General features: G+C 42.8%; 1 protein-coding gene across 1 annotated transcript in view; it reads left to right on the top strand.

Annotated features, from left to right (window-relative positions):
- MARCHF6 (membrane associated ring-CH-type finger 6) overlaps positions 1–24,287 on the top strand; it is a gene marked incomplete at its 5' end in the record, with an annotated part of 388,473 nt that overhangs the window by 136,194 nt on the left and 227,992 nt on the right. The window contains one exon of the mRNA XM_089654544.1: positions 20,001–20,182. Coding sequence (XP_089510670.1) covers positions 20,001–20,182 — 182 coding nt within the window. The remainder of the gene's footprint in view (positions 1–20,000; positions 20,183–24,287) is intronic.

The raw sequence follows: 24,287 nt of genomic DNA, 5'->3' as shown, positions 1-24,287 counted from the left end.
TCTGCAGTGGACATCCCCATCTGGGTATTATCTCCTGTGTAAGAATTCTGACCCTAGTCTGCGCATCTTCTTTATTAGTGACAAATGCTTCCCCCCATCTGCTAAACATATCCACCATTACCAACAAAAACTCTTGCCTCTGTCCTGTTTTTGGCATGTGGGTAAAATCTATTTGTGAATGGGTGAAAGGTGTAGTTGGGTACACTAGATGCTGATGTTGTGGTTTCTTTGGGTTCTGTGGATTGTTCCTTATACATGTAATGCACCTAGAAACATATTCTTTCACCAACCTAAATAAACCTGTAATGTAAAAATCTTGCAATAATGTTTCACATGTCGTTTTCCATCCTTTATGTCCTAGACCGTGGTACTGTGCAATGAACAATGGGGCACTTGATATGGGAATACATGGTTTCCCCTCTAAACACACTAGACCAGAAGCTGGATCTAGTTGTGCTCCAGAACCATTCCAGTCTGCTAGATCGACTTCTGTAGCAAATTTTTGTAAATCTGCATACATCTGGTCATGTGGTGTGGTTGTGACGCCTGAAGTGAGCATAGGCATCTGTTCACTGGCCACCTTTTGTAATGCAGCTTCCTTTGCTACCTTATCTTCGAATGCATTTCCTTTGGCAATATGATCTCTGCGATTTGTATGTGCCCTGCAATGAAGAATGGCTAATGTTTTCGTTAACTGTATGGCTTTGAGTAGATCAGATATCAAGAAAGAGTGAGATATGGTTTTGCCATCAGCAGCAATGAATCCTCCTCTCGCCCAAATGACCCCAAAATCATGTACAGCACCATGGGCGTACTTGGAGTCTATGTAAATGTTGACATCCTGTCCTGCAAATAATTGACATGCTCTTGTAAGGGGGCAATCAGTTCGGCTGCTTGGGCTGACTGATATGGGATTGGCTTTGCCTCGAGTGTTATGTCAGGAAGTTGCACAATGGCATATCCTGCATGGTAAGTATTATCAATTGGCCCAGAGCATGAGCCATCTACAAACACATCTGGGGCCCCATCAAGAGCCACAGCTGACATGTCGGGCCTAGGGGAAGTGTCTTGCTGTATGTGGGTTATACAATTGCGTTCTGGTGCCACTTCATCCTGTTCTCCCTTTAGCCCCAGTAGGGCATTCAAAATTGGAGCAGGACCTGAATTTGCTGAAGAATGTTTAATAATCAAATTGGGATCAGATAGAAGAATCACTTCATATCCGCTCAACCTTTGTGCTGACATGTGTTGAGTGTGTATGTTTTTCAGTAGTAAGGACACTTGATGTGTGATGTGTAGGGTAGTTTCATGTCCCAATGTGAAAGAAATAGCCATTCCCACCACCATTACGCAGGATGCAAAAACTCTCAGACAAGCAGGCATGCCCTGAACCTGAGTTGGCACTACTTTGGAAAAAAAAACTACAGGGCAGGGCTTGCCTCCATGTTCCTGAGCCAGGACCCCCGCCATGGTTGTACAATTTTCCCTAGCATACAGATGAAACATTTTCTTATAGTCAGGTAGTCCAAGACCAGGGGACGTTACCATAGCATTCTTCAGGTACACAAAGGCATCAACCATTTCATTTGACCATGTGAGAATGTCAGGTGATTCTGAAAGTGTGACAGACCTCAGAGTGTGATCATAGAATGAACAATCAGGTATCCATTGGCGGCAGTAACCAATCATACCAAGAAAATTTAGCATGTCCTTTTTTTGTTTGGAGCGGGGCAAACCCACGAGAGCCGCAGCTCTTTTGTGACTGACATGCCTCTCACCATGAATTAAAATAAAACCAAGGTATTCAACCTGCTTAAAACCAAGGTATTAAACCATTGCAGTTTTTTTTTAGATGCTTTGTGACCATTCCCTGACAACCATTCTAACAAAGACCAACTATCCTGACTGGCCGCCTGACTTGAACTACAAATCAATAGGTCATCCACATATATAATGAAGACCGATCCATTGGGAGGGGTCCAGGACCTCAGTGTGGTCTGGAGGGCAAGTGAGTAGACTGCAGGTGAATCTACAAAACCTTGGGGCATTCTACACCAGGTTATCTGGCAGTTTTCAGAATATAAATACAAATAGCGCCCTCGTCTGGTGTTCCACAGGAACCGAAAAAAATGCATTTGTTAAATCAATCACTGTAAAATTTTCTGCATAGGACGTAATGGAGGTGAAGAGTGATGGCACATCAGGCACTATTGGGGCTATTGGAACTACCAAATTATTTATGGCCCTCAAATCTTGTACAAACCTGTAAGAGCCATCCGGCTTCTTAACAGGATTGATAGGTGTGTTGTAAGGAGAAACAGTTTCTTCTAAAATACCTGTCTCTAAAAATCTTTCCACTAGAGGAGCAATCCCTTCCTCCTTTTCTGGCATTAATTTGTATTGCCTTTGTTTGTAGGGCAATGCCCCTTCCTTGAGTGTGACTCTGTATGGTGTACATGAAATGAATCCTACATCCATAGAATTTGTGGCCAAACTGGATGTGTATCAGGAGGGGGTATAATGTGTGAGGGATGACTCTCATCATTGAAATAGGCGGGTATAATGGGTACTTTGGAAGATCTGGCAACGATACCTCCTTCTGATGTTACTCTCAGAGAAATCCCTAAAACTCCCATAAGATCTCTCCCTCTCTCTCAGGAATGGGTCTGTACTTCCCATAGCTTCTGTCCAGCCTGCCATACAATCCACCCAGGGATTTATTAAATAGTAATCTGTCCCACATACTCTGGCCACATAATCCTTACAATTTTCTCCCTTTTCTGGGGGACCTGGTGGGTAACTACCTCCTTGACCCATATTTAGACAGTGGATAAGATTCTTACCTTATAATCTTATTTTGTTCCACACAGCAAATTATCTTATACTTCTACGCGACAGAAAAAGCAAAAGACAGATAAACCAGAATCTGTTCCACAGACTTATTAACCTTTTGATAACTTCCCAAAAGTTATCTCTTCACTGTTCTACCAAAGGACAGTGTGTTCTACCAAAGAACAATCTGTGTTTTACCAAAAACACTCTTTTTTTATAGTGCTCTATTTTGTAACTCTACCAAAGAGTTATAACTCTACCAAAGAGTTAAGTCTGCATACCAAAAGCAGCTACAGGTTATCACGGGTCTATATAGACAATACAGAATGATTTAAGACCTTCCCTCAACACAGGGCAAGAAAGAGCTTTCAGTCATAAAAAGACAAAAGGTTTACTTACCAAGTGAGGTGGGTGGTCATCCCGGGCCGAGCCCCCAGCTGAAAGGATGATTTTCTTTATCCCCTCAGAGACCCCCGGTCTGTGGAGAGATTCCTGGTTTATCAGCAGAATTCTGGGAACACCCCTTGAACACGGAAATAACGGCAGCTTATGTTCAGAGATGTTCAAAGTTTATTAGACATTACTAAGATTATATGGGATACAGAAAAAATAAGGGAGGGGGGGAGCGAGTTTCAAAACTGTAACTTTCCATCATGAGCTTACTACATGAAACATGACATACACATTTCTTGGTATAAATTGTTTTGGCTAGCTTTCTGAGAAATAGCCGGGCAAAGACATTGTCAGGGTCGTGTTATCATTGTTGATAAATCCTTGAGCTAACTAAAACAGTTTCATTAAACTTTAAATATATCTGCAAAAACCTAACTTAATACTTAAAATGGTGTACATTAACAAAATGGAGGTTATCTAGATCCTTTCAATATACAACTAGAAGAGCTACAATTTCTGGGGAAATTGTGTGAAGTGTTCTTGCCTCCACCAGTAGTCTACAACTGGAGTGGGCGGAGTAACTGGGTGGAGTGGCTTGAGTAACTGTTGTGTGGTTGGAGTGGCTGGAGTAACTGTGAAAAGGTTGGACTGGGCATAGTAACTTTATGGAGTGGGCAGAGTAACTGTGTGGAGTGTTTGGAGTGAGTAAAGATTAAACATTACACTAACCAATTGAATGATCAAATTTAAAAAGTGCACATGGCAAGCTTGACAGAGTGAGAAATGCATTTCAACTTTTATTTTTCAGCTCACACTCTAGCTTTTGTCACTCTGCTGCCTGCTCACACACCTGGGTTCCTATGGCAACTCACTCTACAGCAAGGGCAGAGAAGAGCGGTTAAAAACAAACTGCTCCAACTTGCTCACTTCACTGGCGGTTGCCATCTTCAAATGATTGTAGTTTAAAAATTATAAATCCTACACCAAAGAGCTTTATATTGTGAGAATCACAAGACCCAGACCTACATTTTGATGCATAGTATGTGTCAGGGCTCCGGGTATGACCAGAGGTATGTGAACTGACGCAGGGAAACGCAGGCTTCAGATATGTTATAAACAATATCATTTATTAATACTAACAATACATAAACGCAGTGCAATACTAAAACATAACACAGTGCAAACGAACCAAACCACCCACAGATAACAATACATACAATGCAAGCGTAGTCAGGCAGGCCGGGTCAATAACAATCGGGCAGGTAGGAACAGGAGGAGCAGGCAGAGAGTAATCAGGTCACGAGCCGGGTACAGCAACTAACGGGCAGGTAGGTACAGGGGATCAGGCAGAGAATGGTTGGGGTCACAAGCCAGGGATCAAACAGGAGAAGTCAGCAGAGGTCCGGATCAGGCAGGGTCGGCAACAAATCAGTCAGGCAGGAACAGGAATGCAGGTAACAAGATACAGGGGCCCATGGAAAAACACACACCAAGGCACAGACTGCAGGTCTGGCCATCCCTTAAATACACCTGCAATCAGCCTCAGGTGTTTTGGCTGACTGCAGGGTTGAGTCTCTGATTGCTGAGAGCACCCGCTGGCCAGCCCTGGTACTGCAGCCCACAAGGCAGGTGAGTCCCACCATTATTGGCAAGTCCATTCCTGACAGTATGTCTCTGAAATATTAAAAATGAAGGCACAGTCACAGTTTAGAAATTGCCCTTCAAATTTGAGGTAGCTAGAGTGGAGTTTCAATGAATGTCAATGGGCAGCGTGAGTTGCAAACAAATGGTCATATTGTGAAAACTATCAGGACTATGACTTAGCCGTGGAAATTTTTAATGGCAGCAGGGATAGCTGAAAGTTTTGATATACGATTTGTGTAGGTGGGCTTGAAAATGAGGGAGTGATGGCAGTTTAGAAATCATGTCCTGATTTTTCAGCTCATACTCTAGCTTTTGTCAGCTCCCACTCTAGTTTTGAACATTCCGCCATTCATTCCTATGGGACCAATTTCACCACAAAAACGCCGATATTTTGTGAACCGTTAGGCGAAACGTTCCACAAAGTAATAGCACACCAATCGGGAACAAGCCGCACGTTTCAGTATATTACTGTCTATGTAGTGTAAAACTGTGGGAGGAGTTAGGGTGGTAAATTTGGCTATAATAATAAGAATATATATGTGAGATAACAGTAAGTGGTCTTGCCATACAAGAACACTTAATTATAATTATATATACACCAGGACATTGGGTGGTACAATAGTGATACTTTGTATGGGGGTACTGATTTGTTTCTTTTAGCCTTTTATACTTGGCAAAGTATTTTTAAATGTGTTTTTTTTCTTGTATCTTTACATGAATAGGATATTTCTGTTTGACAGTTTTAACAGTTGCTGAGGTCTTTGGACTTTTCCATATAATACTTTTCACCCTGACATGAGTTTTTGGTGGAGTTTAGAGTCAAAGTTGGACTTTGTTTTGTGGTATTTGAGGTTTGTACCGACGACTCCTTCACACTGATGTAAGTAGGCATTAAGTGGATTTGGACCTTGAGGTGGAATCCCATGGAGTAGGTGGGATTATATGAGCGTGCATTAGGGTTGGCCCTAGTAAAGTTTTTTTGGCAGTGACTAATCACCTAAAAGTAGCCTGTGTATAACCTATGGCCTATGAATACAAGTCCTGTTCTTTACTTCAAGATGAGGAATTTACAATTTCCATTTTTATGCCAACCTGAAGACAATGGATATGAAGAAGGGACTTTACTAAGATTGTAGCAGCCAGAATTTTGAGTCAGCTTCTACTTTTAATTTTCAAACCTTAACTGAACAAGCTGAACTTAGAAGCTTGGTTATTGTGCACAGCTGCTCTAGATTATCGTTCCCATTTTCTTTCCACCCATAGTCTTTTCTAAAAGTACTAGGGAGCTTAATGCTGTGGCAAATGTCTGGTAAGCATTGGATTCCTTTTTATGTAATTTCAAATTAGATTGAATTGATATGCTGATTTAACAGTTTTGTGTGAACAGATAGGAAACACACTATTAGTTAATTTTGTCATGATCCTAATGTCTTGGTCCTAATGTAAAATTGCTCCATGCTGGAATAACAACATGGAGTTATCACTCGGCTCCTAAAAAGTGTTAATGGGGATGTGATGTTGTAAATTATTAAAGTGAATTTGACTTTGTATCATCAGAGCTCATACTGGGAGAGGAAGAAGCAACTGCCAGGGATATTTGAACAATTAACTGAGTCAGCTACATCAACCGTTTAATCGATTGATGGACAACCATGCCTCCAATACTAAAATAATTTATTAAAAATAATGAATCTATTTATTCTTGAAATACTTTGCTGAATGCATAAATTATTTGATTAAAACAATAAAATTGGGTGAAAGTATGAACTGTGGACTATAAAAAAAGATTTATTTACAGAAGTTGCTTTACAAACAACATAAATAACCTTCAGATTGAGATATGAACAGACAAGATATTGCAATGAATTTATCTCCTACCACCTTTACCTTATATTAGATCAGACAATTAGTTCCCCCTCATAGATACCCTGAGTTTATTGAATTTGGCAGACAATAATCTGCGTTTGACCACTTGGCCTGTTAACTTGCTGCAGTCAAATTTTTTGGTGGAGTCTGTCTAAATTATGATAGTATGGCAAATTAAAATTACCAAATCTTGAGGGGTTAGGGTACCCAATGGGGTGTTCTTAAAAGTGGTGTGCATCTGCTGTGGTGTGTCCCTGATGAGGTGTCTCTCCTAGGTGACCAGTATCTGTACCTTCTACAGGTAAAACTCAAAAAATTAGAATATCGTGCAAAAGTTCATTTATTTCAGTCATGCAACTTAAAAGGTGAAACTAATATATGAGATAGACTCATTACATGCAAAGCAAGATAGTTCAAGCCGTGATTTGTCATAATTGTGATGATTATGGTTTACAGCTCATGTAAACCCCAAATCCACAATCTCAGAAAATTAGAATATTACATGCAATCAATAAAACAAGGATTGTACATAGAACAATATCGGACCTCTGAAAAGTGTAAGCATGCATATGTACTCAGTACTTGGGTTGAGCCCCTTTTGCAGCAATTACTGCTTCAGTGCGGCATGACATGGAAGCTATCAGCCTGTGGCACTGCTGAGGTGTTATGGAAGACCAGGATGCTTCAATAGCGGGCTTCAGCTCTTCTGCATTGTTTGGTCTCTTGTCTCTCATCTTTCTCTTGGCAATGCCCCATATCTATGTATATCCATATATATATCCATATATATATCATATATATATATCTCTATGGGGTTCAGGTCAGGTGAGTTTGCTGGCCAATCAAGCACAGTAATCCCACGGTCATTGAACCAGGTTTTGGTGCTTTTGGCAGTGTGGGCAGGTGCCAAGTCCTGCTGGAAAATGAAGTCAGCATCCCCATAAAGCTTGTCTGCGGAAGGAAGCATGAAGTGCTCCAAAATCTCCTGGTAGACGGCTGTGTTGACCCTGGACTTAGTGAAGCACAGTGGACCAACACCAGCAGATAACATGGCTCCCCAAATCAACACAGACTGTGGAAACTTCACACTGGACTTCAAGCATCTTGGAGTGTGTGCCTCTCCATTCTTCCTCCATACTCTGGGTCCTCGGTTTCCAAATGAAATGCAAAAGTTTCTCTCATCAGAAAAGAGGACTTTGGACCACTGAGCAACAGACCAGGTCTGTTTTTCTTTAGTCCAGGTAAAAAGCTTCTGATGTTTATTGTTCAGGAGCGGCTTGACAAGAGGAATATGACATTTGAAGCCCATGTCCAGGATCCGTCTGTGTGTGGTGGCTCTTGATGCACTGACTCCAGCCTCAGTTTACTCCTTGTGAAAGTCCCCAACACTTTTGAATGGCCTTTTCCTGACAATCCACTCCAGGCTGCAGTCATCCCTGCTGCTTGTGCACCTTTTGCTTCCACACTTTTCCCTTCCACATAACTTTCTATTAATGTGCTTTGATACAGCACTTTGGGAACATCCAACTTCTTTTGCAATTACCTTTTGAGGCTTTCCCTCCTTATGAAGGGTGTCAATGATGGTTTTCTGCACAACTGTCAGGTCAGCAGTCTTTCCCATGATTGTGATTCCTACTGAACCAGACTGGGAGACCATTTGAAGGCTCAGGAACCCTTTGCAGGTGTTATGGCTTAATTAGCTGATTAGAATGGGACACTTTTAGCCTAGAATATTGCACCTTTTCACAATATTCTAATTTTCTTAGATTATGGATTTGGGGTTTTCATGAGCTGTAAGCCATAATCATCACTATTATGACAAATCACGGCTTGAACTATCTTGCTTTGCATGTAGTGAGTCTATCTCATATATTAGTTTCACCTTTTAAGTTGCAATACTGAAATAAATTAACTTTTGCATGATATTCTAATATTTTGAGTTTCACCTGTATCTTTCTGAGCTTGCTATTTATTTTAATTGAAAACAATACAACTTTGGGAAATCTGCCCAGAGGGTGTAGTCTGATTTCTCCTTGGTGGCTCTGTTTATTGATTTGAAGTTTTGTGTACATCTTCTTAGCTTGTTAATTGTTTTGTCCACAAGTGAACAATCCATGGACTTTTTCCCTACACAAGAAGTCCTTTTTCATCCAGCTGGTCAAATAACATTTGTTGGTTAGACAGAGTAGTTTCAGAATAATAAGATGTCCTTCTCCTGGGCTTCAGGTGTGGGTGAATAATATCACCCCATTGTTCAGAGGTGAGTTTAATCCTTACCACAAATTGCTTTCTGTGCAAATAATACACCAGGCAGTGTTTTTTTTTGTTCTTTGGGAAAGTTGCACATTAATGTGACACTGGATAATAATATGAGTCAGGCTTCATAGTTCAAAATTAGAACAGTGATGAAATATGTTTTATTCAGAGAGACTCTAACACAAAACAAATTGCTAGTGCTGCAGTGATCATGTGCTAATAGAGGCATACTGATGGGAGAAGACAGCAGACTGAGAAAGTGATTAACCTTGACACCAATTTACATACATGTACAGTATGTGATTGGTTTCAAGTGGTTATACCAGGGTTATGGCTGCAGCTGTATGCCATAACCCCAGTATTTGTTTTTTCAGCAAGCGATGCTTTTTCATCTAAAAGCAATCCTAGCAGCTGATTAGCAGCTAGATTGCTTTTACAAGCGACGGGACCGGCGATCTCTCGTGTGATCAGGGAGCCCGTTATCCTATCCGGTGGTGCTGCCAAGTTTTCATAGAGTTGGCCCGGTGACCGTCTCTATGGTCTAGGAAACTGGAAGTGACTGACCTCCGATTCTGGCAGATGTAAACACTGCCTTTTTTTTTTCTCATGCTTTCAAGTGTAGAAGAAAGACCCCAGATGTCCCCATAAAAAGGAATTGTCATCCCTTATTTCTATCACAAGAGATGTTTACATTTCTTGTGATAGGAATAAAAGTAATTTAAAAAAAAATTAAAGGGACAATGTGAAAATTAAAAAATAATCAAATCTTCAAAAAAAAAAAGTAAAGCTCCCCCGTCCCTCCATGCTCACGCGAACACATAGGCACAAGCATATGTAAAATGATGTTCGCACCACACATATATTGCCACAAACGTTATAGCGAGAAAAATAGTTCTAGTGCCAGACTTCCTTTATAACACTAAACTGGTAACCTGTAATAATTTTAAAAGCATCACCTATGGAGATTTTTAAGTCCAAAATGGGTTATATATTATGCTATTTTTTTGCATTAAAATTAGGATGTATTTTCTTTAAAAATTGCATTTGAAGGTGCATGCGTGGAAGCTCCGGACCGGACATGTCAGTCTGAGGCTCTGCAGCATAGCGGGAGAAGAAGCCTTTCAGATGCCTCTCCTGGCCTGCCTCTGCTCCACAAATCCCTCAGCCACATAAACGGCACCCCCGGAACCCGATGAGATGGTGCGGGGAGCTGCCAAACATCAGACCCAGGCGAAACCAATCAAAGAAGCCCTGGCACGGGCCTTGTCCAAGATGGTCACCAGCTCCAAAGCACAGCCTAAGCCACACACTCTCTCCTATGCAGCCCTGCAGACGGCTCCCTCTCGCAGCACATCTGATGTTGAGTCAGACAATGACCTGGGGACACCTCTCTCAACCCCTCTCTCTCACCCTGCTCATCCTGACCTTCTCAAACAATTTGAGAAAATGCTACACAAAGCGCTGAAACAGACCTCTGACCATATCACTGGCAAACTATCTAAAAAAAATCCGTGGCCTAGGGGTACGCACCTCTGAGCTAGAACATTGGTACGTATTCAGACGAATTTGAGGCTCTACGCTATGAAAACCTGGCGCTTCAATGTCGCCTGGAAGACTTTGAAAATAGAGCCCGCAGCTCAAACATCCGTATCCGCGGCCTCCCAGAAACCATAACTGATGTCCTCTCAACAGTCACTGCCTTCTTCCAAGAACTGGCACCTGCGATCCTGATTGAACGCCTTAAATTGGACAGGGTACACCGCGCCTTGGCTCCACGTAGACCTGACAGCCTACCTCGCGATATTATTGCCAAATTCCATTCGTTTCGCTCTAAGGAACAACTACTCCAAGCGGCCCGCAACGCGGGGACCTTAACCTTCCAGGGTCATACCTACCAGCTATTTTAAGATCTGTGCCCTGCCACAATCTCTAAACGCAGGGCGATGAAGCCTCATCTGCAGCTCCTTCAGCAACAGGGCATAGCTTACCGTTGGAACTTTCCTGTTGCAGTCCGCTTCTCCTACCAGTCCCGTGACTACATCTGTAGGATCTCAGAGGAGTTGCTAGACACACTACACCAACTCCAGCCTCCTACGGCCACTCCAGATAGATCCCGCAGAAGGTCTGCATCCTGCTCTCCCCAGAAAAATCACCCCTCAACATCCGCCTCAGGTCAGCTCAGTGCCCACAAATGCGGACGTTTCTCATCTCCAGCTCCAGCCCCCCAAGATTCTATGGGCTAAAGCTCTCACCCGTATCCTTTACCCCTACCTCGCCCTATACTGGGTCATGCCTGTCACTGGGATCATACCACCTGGACCTTCTATCACTGCACGTTATTGCTGCTCCCTATTCCCACTGTAATCACTCCTGGAGGACCTCCTTTTGGCCCTGGATCCCCAGCTGGTCACTCCTTACAGCCGGCCTCCTGCAGTCCGGCCCTCATGGCCACCTTCCCTGGTTTTCTGGCTCCTCCCTGCCCTCTTAAGAACCCACTTTGGATCTCATTACCCTGATGGCCTCCTGGTCCAGCCATCCACCTGCCCACATCAAGGCCTTTCCTTGACTTTGTGTTTTGCTATTATGCATATGTTGTCGCTCAGGTTTCATTGTTTCCTGACATTTTGCTAACTTCACTTCATTATGTTATATCTTCCTTAATGTATTGTGGCTTCCTCCCTTAGGTTATTCAGCCTTGGTCGCCTGGTTTGTTGGAGCTTCTCCTGGTTGCCTGGCAGTCCTGGGCTTGGCAATATCCGCAACATAACCTCTGCACCTCTCCCTTTTTTTTTTTTGTTATTGTGAGCCTCCTTCCGGTGTTGCCTGAGCCCCAGACTCCCCCGCTATCTAGGGAGCCTCGAGCTCCTGTTGCTACCACTGGCGTCTGCATGTTTGTATTTACACTCGGGATGTCTTCTCCCCTATGTTCGCCATTGCACACCCACCATTAGTCTATACGGTACAGGTTTCTTGTATTGCACGGGCTGTTTCTGACCCCCCGGACCGTTCGTCACGCTCCTGTCCCGGGGGCCAGACCAGTGTCTTTAGCTGTTCTCCTCTCCCTTCATCTGCTGTTTTCTCCACTACTCTCCTACTTCCGTGTGACTTCCCACCTTCATTCCCCCCCCCCTCCCCCTTGGGACCGTCCCTTATGTGCTCAACCTCGGACTTACCGTATTTGCCGGCATATAAGACGACTTTTTAACCCATGAAAATCTTCTGAAAAGTTGGGGGTCGTCTTATATGCCGGTATACGGCGAGCCGGTGTCAGGGCAGCACTTTTTCGAGGGGCGGCGCGGTGGCGGAAGGGACACTAAGTACAGGGACGGGCAGGGGGCTGCTGTACCTTACCTTGCTCCGGTCCCGGTCCCACGACGATCCAGTCCAGGAAGCACGGCTGCTCCTTCTTTCAGGTCGGCCGCTCGATGGTCGCACAGCCGCTCAGCTCTGCCTCCTCACCGGTGATTGGGCGCCAGCACTGGAAAGGCACACAGGCGACCAATCACCGGCGAGGAGGCGGAGCCAAGAGGCCCCTCGAAAATCGAGTGAGGGAGCGGCCAGTAAGTGTGCAGCAGCACCATGCTGTGACACTCTTGGCACTATTCCTCTCCCCCACTGACACTAACGATGGGGCACTGTTCCCCCCCCACTGACACCGATGAGGCACTGTTCCTCCCCTACTGACACCGATGAGGCACTATTCCTCCCCCACTTACACCAACGATGGGGCACTATTCCTCCTCCCCAATGACACCAATGATGGGGCACTATTCCTCCCCCACTCACACCAACGATGAGGCACTATTCCTCCCCCCACTGACACCAACGATGAGGCACTATTCCTCCTCCACACTGACACCAACGATGAGGCACTGTTCCTCCCCCACTGACACCAACGATGGGGCACTATTCCTCCTCCTCACTGACACCAACGATGGGGCACTATTCTCCCCACTGATACCAATGATGGGGCACTTTTCCCGCCACTGATACCAACGATGGGGCACTATTCCTTCCACTGATACCAATGATGGGGCGCAATTCCTGCTACTGATACCAATGACGGGGCGCTATTCCTCCCGCTGACACCAATGATGGGGCGCTATTCCTCCCACTGACACCAGTGATGGAGCACTATTCCTCCCACTGACACTAATGATGGGACACCATTCCTCCCACTGACACCAATGATGGGGCACGATTCTTCCCACTGACACCAATGATGGGACACCATTCCTCCCACTGACACCAATGATGGGGCACGATTCTTCCCACTGACACCAATGATGGGGCACTATTCCTCCCACTGACTAATGATGGGGCACTATTCCTCCCACTGACACTAATGATGGGACACTATTCCTCACACACTGACACTAATGATGGGGCACCATCATTGGTGTCAGTGGGAGGAAGTGTGTCCCATCATTGGTATCAGTGGGAGGAATAGTGCCCCATCATTGGTGTCAGTGGATGAAATAGTGCCCCATCATTGGTGTCAGTGGGAGGAATAGTGCCCCATCATTGGTGTCAGAGCGAGGAATCATGCCCCATCATTGGTGTCAGAGCGAGGAATAGCACCCCATCATTGGAATACCATACTGAAATAGCATACCATATTGAAATCAAATCTGATGTTTTTTCATTTTTATTTGGTGTGTGTTGGAAGAGGGGTAGTCTTATACGACGAGTATAGCTCAAACCCTATATTTTAACAGGAAAAGTAGGGGGTCGTCTTATACGCCAGCAAATACGGTATCTCATTTTCACAGTTTGCATACTTCCACCATGGGACCCCTGAACATCCTCACCCTGAACATCCAAATGTTCTCGCGTATTGACCATATTCTCATCACCATCAGCTCCTTTTCCCGACTTCTTACTTCTGACATCCTCCCCATACCATGGTCGGACCACAGCGCTGTTCTCACGACTATCTCCTCCCTATCCCCCTCTACTACTGACAATTCTTGGGTAATCAACTATAATTTATTATCCCACCCAACACTTAGCCTAGACCTAGAGATAGCCCTTAAAGAATACCTGGCGACGAACTCCACCCCAGATATCTCCTCTCTCCTGTTATGGGAAGCACATAAGCCAGTCCTTAGAGGGGTCTGTATTAGCAAATCGTCATTCCTCAACAGAGAAAGGCGACAAACATGCCTTAGCCTCAAGGCGGCTTTTATAATCAGTCTTATCAAGCATTTCAGACTAATCCCTCTCCACGCAACCGCAAAGCCTTAGAACAATCCCAATTGGAACTTGATCTCTTTTTGACAGACCAAGTTGAGCTATCCCTCCGTAGATCTCGGCACAATTATTACACCAAAGCGAACAAACTAGATACATTCTTGGCTCTTTCACTCCGTAGACTAGACCGCATTGCCAAACCAATTTGCCTAAAACTATCTCAAGGTAGCTACACTAGCAATCCCACGCGAATATTACAAATCTTCCATAAGCACTTAGCTTTGTTATATTCCCAGACGGAGCCCTTCGAACAGTCCCGTGCAGAGAACCTCTTCGCTCACCTCTCTTTCCCGACTTTGTCTGCTCAGCATCTAGAAGTCCTTGAGATGCCAATCACAAAAATCACAAAGATCTAAAGACTAGAAAATGCCCTGGCCCAGATGGTTTTTCCGTTCCTACTATAAGAAACATGCTCATCTTATTTCCCCGTGCTGACCAATGCCTTCAACGCTATCCTGACAGGTCAATCTTTTCTGTTTCAATATTTTTTATTAAGAAATTTTTGTTTTAAGAATACAACAAGCTCAAAATACGCCCACACAGGTGCAGAGCAGAATAATAACACATAAACAGAGACATCCTGCTGACTTGTATTAGTCTAATAACGAAATGTCCAATGACATCAAGAAGGGATGGCAAAAGCCGAACCAAATAGCAGCAGTAATCCAACATAATATCAGGGGAAAAAAAAGAAGAAAGAAAAACGGCTAGAAGAAAAGAAAAAGAAGATAAAACAAAAAGGGGAATCAGAGAGAAAACATGGAAGAAGGGAAACTAAAAGGATCATGGATCCAGGGCTAGCACAGGCAGTGACTATAAGAGGCCATAACTAGTAGGAGGCAAGGATGGCAAGGAATAACATATCCAAGGTTCCCAAACCTTAAGGAATCTCAGATGAGAATCATGAAGAATGCTAGACTTCTGTTCATTGAACAACATAGCAAACAGGTCAATCTTTTAAGCCCGAATCAGTATTGACTACTATAATTATGCTCTCGAAACCAAACTCTGACAACTCTGCCTGGTATAATTATAGACCTATCTCCCTACTCAACATCGATATCAAGCTTCTCACAAAAATCCTCTCTACCTGATTGAATCCAATTATAGCCTCCCTAATACATAATGATCAAGTGGATTTCATCCCTTCACGGCAAGCCGGTGACAACGTGCGACATGCAGCCCTTCTTTCGCTCATTGCTCGTACCCTTGATATCCCCACTTGTTTCCTGTCACTGGACATTAAGAAAGCCTTTGACAATGTCTCATGGTCTTACCTCAATTGTATTCTACAACGCTGGGGCTTTGGAACCCACTTCCTAACCTGGATTTCTTCTCTATACTGTAACCCCTCAGCTCATGTTTGTTATCTGGGCCACAAATCGGCCCCTTTCCCAATAGCTTGAGGCACTCGCCAAGGATGCCCGCTTTCACCAATACTCTTTTCCCTAGCAATTGAACCCCTAGCCCTTTTGATTAGAACCAATCCTGACATACGCGGTCTCGAGGTTGGCGGGTCTCACCATAAACTTTGCCTTTTCACGAACGACGTACTCCTCTTTTTGACTTTGCCACTTACATCTGCCCCATCCTACTCCGGCTTCTATAAGACTTTGGCCACATCTCCGGCCTTCACCTTAATCCCCAAAAATCTATGGTTTTGAATATCTTCTTCTCCTTTCAGGAGATCTTGTACTTGGTCCCACCAATCTATCCCATATCTAGGCATTAAGCTGACAGCCGCCTTATCAGACTTATTCTGCGCTAACTACTTACCAATGCTCACTCATCTTACTGGTCTTGTGCACAACTGGTCTTCACTGCCACTGTCTTGGATGGGAATAAGCAGAGTGGTTAAAATGTCTATTTTGCCAAAGATACTATACCTATTTAGAGTTCTTCCCATCCCTGTTCCAGCACATTTTCTCTGCTCTCTGCAACAGCGCACATACGCTTATATTTGGGGTCCTATTCGCCCTCGAGTACCCTGTTCTACAATTCAAAAGTCAAAATTAATAGGAGGTCTGGGCCTCCCAAATTTTGCTAAATATGATCAAGCCACACATCTTGCACAACTCCCAAAATACCATGCGACCCATGAGATACCGCAATGGGTTGTTCTTGAATCATTTGATAGTGATCCTCTCTCACTAGCCAACCTACTATGGCTCCGACCATTGTACAATTCGGAATCGGATTATTTCCCACTTTATCTCCCTTTGGGATAGACTCAAATCCCGATATCCACTCCAATCGCCACATAACCCTCTTCTCTCCCATCTTCGAAACCCGGCCTTCCCACCGGCCTGGTCTTCTCCACGTTCTTTTGCGCTTTGGTCTTCAGCTAACCTTCTTCAAGCCCATCACTTTTTGACCAACACAGGTATCAAATCCTTCCCCTCCCTTCGAGAATCTCATTCACTACCAGCGTCGGAAATCTTTCGATACCTTCAACTGAAGCACTTCTATACCCCCTATCATCCACTTCAAGCTCTGTTCGTTCTATGACCTTCTTCGAAAGTGCGTGCAATTAAGACCCACACAGGCAGGGCCTCATCTCCGTTCTATACACTCTATTATTGACTCCTGGGTCTTCCCCTGGCCCTTCATATGTCGCTAAGTGGGAGAGGGACCTAGGCTCCAAGCTGAGCCCCAACAAATGGGACCGCATTTTGTTGGCAACCAAATCCTCCTCACAGAACGTGGTAGCGGTCAAGGCTAATTACAAGGTCTTGACTCGATGGTACTTAGTTCCGGCAAGGATTCCTAAATACGTATACTCTGGGTTACTCTCGAGATTGTTTTTGGGGTTGTGCGATGGCAGGAACATATCTCCATATCTGGTGGTCCTGCCCAGTAGTTCAAGTTTTTGGGGTAGGAATCTTCCATATGTTTTCTACTCTTCTTGCACAAACCACTGTTCCTACCCCAGACATTGCCTTACTAAATTTGCGAGCCCCCTGGATATCCAAGTTCCTATTTAAACTTCTCTTACATATCACTACACCTGACAATATGGAATAAAGTGAGCGCTACTAATAAAATAATCAAGCAAGCAGCTAATAGCACTAAAGATGATCACAACCACCTCCGGTATAAATAAAATATGCAAAGTGCAGCGCTTTATAACAAATTATGAAGTTCGACCTCAAAAGTTCGATCGGAAATCGATCTATACACACACATAAATGTTCATAGGATCGAGCGAACGATTAGTGAACACAGCTTATATCGGATCCGGGAAATGGCAAGAATGCGCACTCACCGACCGCACATAGGAAATGCGCGTTTTGTATATCCAATCAAACGGATGTCGATATTCCACAGGGAGAGATGTCCTCAATCGATCTGCTGGGCTTATGAGGCCTCCTTAGTTTGAAAATGGATCAATCACGGCACACGTTCCTTCCAGATGCAGGTATCCCTCCTCTGGATGATATGTAGCTGTGTCTGCTGATCCCCTTTAAAAGCAAGCACCCAGACCTCCTCGTGGTCTGGGTGGTAAAGAGGCGTCACAGGCTGTCAGTTCCTCCTGAGGCCTTTCGTGCTAAGGCACATCATCAGAGGGGATGCTGACAGCTCTGTAACAGACGCCAAATGATTAAATAGAAAAACGCGGGATTCGCGCATGCGCAATGAATCGCCGCCATTTTCCGGAGGACCATGCAACTGCGCATGCGCGCACATCGAGGCGCCATTTTGCCATAGATATACAGAGCCGTCAGCAGTGGCACACTGTTAATATATTCAATGTTTTGAAACCTGGGCACTCGGAGCGCTTTTTTATAATATGGGTTTACTAACATCGTCCCCTTATTGTGTCACCTTCATAGTGGTGAACTAATCGATGAGGCACTGTTGCCATAATATTTGGATGGAAATTGGAAAGAGTTTACTATCCTACCTCCCTGGGAATTTGGAGCCATAATTTTAGGCTCAATCACGCTGTTTTATGTGCCCTGTCAGCGTGGCTAGATGTGCCACTGCTGACGGCTCTGTATATCTATGGCAAAATGGCGCTTCGATGTGCGCGCATGCGCAGTTGCATGGTCCTCCGGAAAATGGCGGCGATTCATTGCGCATGCGCGAATCCCGCGTTTTTCTATTTAATCATTTGGCATCTGTCACAGAGCTGTCAGCATCCCCTCTGATGATGTGCCTTAGCATGAAAGGCCTGAGGAGGAACTGATAGCCTGTGACGCCTCTTTACCACCCAGACCACGAGGAGGTCTTGGTGCTTGCTTTTAAAGGGGGTCAGCAGACACAGCTACATATCATCCAGAGGAGGGATACCTGCATCTGGAAGGAACGTGTGCCGTGATTGATCCATTTTCAAACTAAGGAGGCCTCATAAGCCCAGCAGATCGATTGAGGACATCTCTCCCTGTGGAATATCGACATCCGTTTGATTGAATATACAAAACGCGCATTTCCTATGTGCGGTCGGTGAGTGCGCATTCTTGCCATTTCCCGGATCCGATATAAGCTGTGTTCACTAATCGTTCGCTCGATCCTATGAACATTTATGTGTGTGTATAGATCGATTTCCGATCGAACTTTTGAGGTCGAACTTCATAATTTGTTATAAAGCGCTGCACTTTGCATATTTTATATCACTACACCTGCCAAACAAATTATAGCTAAATCTTAGAAAACCCCATCCCTGTTCATACTGGCGTTTCGGAATAAGGTGACACAGGCAATGATACAGGCTAAAGTGGAAGCTTCCATTACAGACACTGTCCCTAAATTTTTGTTAGAGTGGTCCCCCTGAGTGGAACACTTCCTCCCCCCGAGCTTTGACGAATCATTGCCCCTCCCGTAATAATATCTCCCCTTTGATGGTATTCCTGAGCGTTGGTTCGGTCCCAAGCCCCCCTCTCTATTCTGGTAGTCACACGCTCTGTCCGCTCCCCCCCTCCCCTTTTTTTTTCCTTTCCCCTTTTCTTGTTTTTTTTTTTCTTTAATTCTGTCCGTTCACACTATCCCACTTGTTTTTTCTTCACCATCCAAGGAACCCGTCCATATGTCCTAGGAGTACCACTCATTTGTTTCCATCTAACAATACTCTGCTCCTTTTATTTTGTATTACTCTCTCCCACTCATTGTGGTTTCCCCTATGTTTACAACAATTGGAACTATACAGTTTTTTCTACTGTGAACGTACTTTGCATATTTTTGTATGTCATGTAACTTTAAAACCCAATAAAAAGTTTGAACAAGAAAAATTACATTTGAAAAACCTTTGCGAAAATACCCTGTGACATAAAAAAACTGCAATGACCACCATTTTACTCTCTAGGGCCTCTGCAAAAAATAAATATATAATGTTTGGGGGTTCTAAGTAATTTTCTAGCAAAAAAAAAATTGCTGATTTTTACTTGTATACAAAAGTGTCAGAACACGCCTGGTCTTCAAGTGGTTAACTCAGTGTGTTTCTTCTTTCACTGTCCAGTCACAAGCAAGTGCAGGGACCAGACCTGTACATATTATTTACCTGCAGTGAGATTAAACATGTCTTCTGCCCTGCCACACAGGGAGGTGTCATGTGGCAGGGCTGTTTAAATCCCAGGACTGTATAGACAGTAATACACATTTTTTGACAGGTAAAACAATGTCCTTATATGTATTTAAGCATATGTATATTTATAGGTTAGTTGTTTCCCAGAAGTTCAGCTGGGAAAGTTTATTTTGCAGGATATTTGTCTCTCCAAGTAACTGAAGGATTTTTTCTTTTTTCTTTTGTATGTGTGAAGTATGTGTAGGACGCTGGCTAATGTCATTTTGGACTGGAACTGCAAAAATACATGAACTGTACACAGCTGCTTGTGGCCTCTATGTTTGTTGGCTTACCATTCGAGCGGTAACTGTATTAGTTGCATGGATGCCTCAAGGACGTCAGGTGATTCTTTTGAAAGCTAAAGAATGGTCTCTTATGGTGAGTCGTTTACAGGTAACTGTGCTTTTATGTAAAAATAGTGCAGTGCTCCACTAGTGATGAAGTGATTATAAATCCACTAAAACTCTAAACACCATGTACAAACAATAATAGAAGAAAAGATCATTGTTTCTCATAAGCTGATCACTCGTGACAAAACTATGAATGTGATCTCTTAAATCTTAACCACCTCCCGTCCAGCCGCTGTATATAAATGGCCGGATGGTGGCAGTACAGCGTCGGGTGGCCGTTTATAAACGGCCTCCCCGCCCCCTGCTTGTGCACGCTCCTTGGGAGTGCACAGCACCGCGATCCGGTGCCCGCTGTGTCCTCCAGACACAGTGGAGCACTGATTGTTGTATGGGACCTCTGTGTGAGGTCTCGATCATGTGATCACTAATTGGCCAATCAGTGATCACATGCAGAGTAGTAAGCAAGATGTCACTTCACTTCTGACATCATTGCTTACTACGTGTGAAATCTGTGAACGATCACAGAGGTCACATGGTACAAGGCTATTCACAACAGCCTTGTACCATGTGACAAGCTGTGACCAATCACAGCTCACACAGTAGTTCTCAATGGCTGCAAGAATCCAGCCAGAGAGAAGGAGAAATGATTGCTTTTACAGCCTTTATGGGTGTAAAAGCAATCAATGTAAAAAAAAAAAATTCTTCATCACCACCCACAAGTAGTACAGTGTCATCATGGTGACACTGTACTGCTAGGGTGACAGTATGTATTAAAAAAAAACATAAATAATATAAAAAAGTAAAATAAAAATGTAAAAACAGTTTAAAAATTATAATTTTTGGTTATAAATTAATTTGGGTTTTTTTTTTTTTTTTACTACGGAATACATTCCGTAATAAATCTTTGGCCAAGATTTATGATGCAATATTATTTATTTGCAAAATTATATAGGAAAAACACTTTTTGTTTCAAAATTTTTGGACTTTTTCATTTACATAGCAAAAGAAATAAAAATCCCAGTGATGAATAAATACCACCAAAATAAAGCTTTATCTGTCTCAAAAAACTGCTAACAGTGCTAACTGGGTACAGTGTTGCATGACCGAGCAATTGTCATTCAAAGTGTCATAGCACTGAAAGCTGAAAATTGGCCTGGATAGGAAGGGGGTTAAGGTGTCCGGACTTGAAGGGGCTAATCCACCAAAGTGGTGATCTTTATAGTGAATCCCAATTAAAAAAAAAAAAAATATATATATATATATATGCCCACAAATTTGTGCACCAACTCATATACATTCAAAAGTCCACAATATTCACAGTGTCCATCATTAATATTCCTCAAAATGATGTGTTTAAGTGTGCCAAAACACTAAATGTGACCTCACACATAATGAATATGCACTAATATTCTGCCTGTCCAATCCAAGCACTGAAAGTGTGATCTCTTTACACTGGTCCAGTTGTGGAAAGATAGCTATAACTTACAGTCACTGTAGAATTAGCAAACAGTGACTTTTGAATCTAATGACATCTTGCAGATTGTATAATGCTTTAATTCAAAATGTGTGCAGATCTTCACGAACTAACATATTTACCTAAAAAAAATCATAGTTTAAATAAAATCTGATTTAAAATAAAAGGGGAAAAAAATCATAGTATGTCTAGCTCCAGTAATTAGTGCTCAGAACAGAATCTAAAGACACAAAAACGTGTCGCGTTCCTCTAATATAAAAATTATAAATTAATGAATTAATATGCTCCCAAAAAATATATACATATACCATGTATAATTCAACAAACTGCTTTATATTGCAGTATATATTGTCCTCTGTTCTCCACACTCCTTATACTCGCCGTGTGATTTTCCTTTAAGCGTCGTGACATCAGAGCCCCTCCCCAGAGGACAATATATATTGCAATATAAAGCGGTTTTATATTTTTTAAAATGTGAGTGCATTACATTTAAAGCTTAATAAATACTTTTATAAAAAGGAGATAAGGCACTATATCATCTTCTTTGATTACATGACATTCACACACATGTAGAGATAAGGAGAGGATCTATAAGGAGAGGAGAGACCCCCTGGAGGAGAGAGGGATAAGTCGATCCATCCTCCCGAATCCAGGAAACTACACCCTGTTCCAAATTATTATGCAAATGCTATTTTTCTCATTTACCTAAATAATTGATGTAAATAACAGTCAGCATAATTCTCATGTTATCAACTATTTAGAGTACAATTTAAATTTTATTGAACAAACCTCCTAATGATAACAGTATTTTTTTTAAACATAAAAAACTTACAATGCACTGTTCCAAATTATTACGTACAGTAAGTTTCAAAACACTTTATGGGTTGTAAAAAACTGAAAATTGTAATTTGTTGTGTTTGCAGCATATTTACTGAAATCAAAAGCTATTTCAATCAAACTTTTAACAACATTTTAAATTTTTAAACATTTTAACAGGTCACGTTACATTTTAACATAGGACCCCTTATTTGATAGCAGCTTCACAAGTCTTGCATCCATTGAACTTGTGAGTTTTTGTACAGTTTCTGCTTGAATTTGTTTGCAAGATGTCAAAATAGCCTCCAAGAGCTGCTGTTTGGATGTAAACCCGCATAGATCTTTTGCTTGAGGATGCTCCAAAGGTTCTCAATAGGATTGAGGTCAGGGGAGGATAGAGGCCACACCATGACTTTCTCTCCTTTTATCCCCATAGCAGCCATTGATGCAGAGGTATTCTTTGCAGCATGAGATGGTGCATTGTCATGCATGAAGATGATTTTATTACGGAAAGAATAGTTCTTCCTTCTGTACCAGGGAAGAAAGTGGTCAGTCATAAACTCCATATACTTTGCAGAGGTCATCATTACACCTTCAGGGACCCTAAAGGGGTTGACCAGCTCTGTTCCCCTGATTCTGGCCCAAAACATGACTCCACCACCACCTTGCTGACGTCCCAGCCTTGTTGGAACAGGGTGGCCGTCCACCAACCATCCACTACTCCATCCATCTGGACCATCCAGGGTTGCACGGCACTCATCAGTGAACAGGACTGTTTGAAAATTAGTCTTCATGTATTTTTCTGCCCAATGCAGCCGTTTCTGCTTGTGAGCATTGGTTAGTGGTGGCCAAATAGAAGGTGGGACTCCAGAGGCACCAGCAGCTTCAAATATCTGTTTGCTGCTATGTAATGGTTTTTTAGCAGCTGATCTCTTAATCTGATGCATGGATCTGGCAGAAATCTTCCTCAATGTGCCTTTATCTGCACGAACTCATCTGTGCTCTGAATCAGCCACAAATCTCTTAATAGTGCGATGATCATGCTTAAGTTTTCGTGAAATATCTAATGTTTTCATACCTCGTCCAAGACATTGAACTATTTCACTCTTTTCAGAAGCAGAGAGATCCTTTTTCTTCCCCATATTGCTTGAAAATGGTGCTCTGCGTAATAATGTGGAACACCCTCCTTTAGTAGTTTTTCCTTAACCTCCCTAGTGGTCTGATTATATCCATATTTCTGTGCTCAAGGCAGTACATTTTTTTGCATGGAAATATGTTTTTTTTTTATTGTAGGCCTGTAATTTTTAGGAATAACTCACTGAAATCTGTCCGAACAAGAGTCTAGTAAACATCTCGGGTATGTTACAATTTGAAACACGAAATCATAAATTATAATTTAATAAATAATCATAAAAAAATAATATAATAATACATTTAATTCAATAATATAATCAAACCAAAAACACTGAAATTTAAAATATAGCGCCAAGTTCGCACATCACTGAGCAAAATCGTTTTCAGTGTCTGATGACAAATTTCCCCACGAATCATCACTCAATTCTGCAAGTGGTTCAAATTTACTATCGCTGTTCTCTAGCTGGTCTAAAATTGCTTTTGACCTAAAGGGACGCTTTTTGAATGCCATAGACATTTCTCAGTTTCCAGGCAGAAAGAACAGTAAAAATTCAGGCAGGGCACAGGACAAAGCACTGGGACAAAATGTATGTGAAATGGTTTGATACAGTAATGTTTTACTATGTGATTTTAGTGAATTTAGTGAATGTCACTTTTTGTCATGTTCAAATTTTTCGCCGTTCCGTCCCCGTACGTCGCGACGCTCGCA

The sequence above is a fragment of the Staurois parvus genome, unplaced genomic scaffold (assembly GCF_062004578.1).
Source record: "Staurois parvus isolate SC_StPar_1 unplaced genomic scaffold, SC_StPar_1.0 ptg000775l, whole genome shotgun sequence".
NCBI lineage: Eukaryota > Metazoa > Chordata > Amphibia > Anura > Ranidae > Staurois > Staurois parvus.
This window is presented reverse-complemented; position numbering and strand designations above follow the sequence as displayed.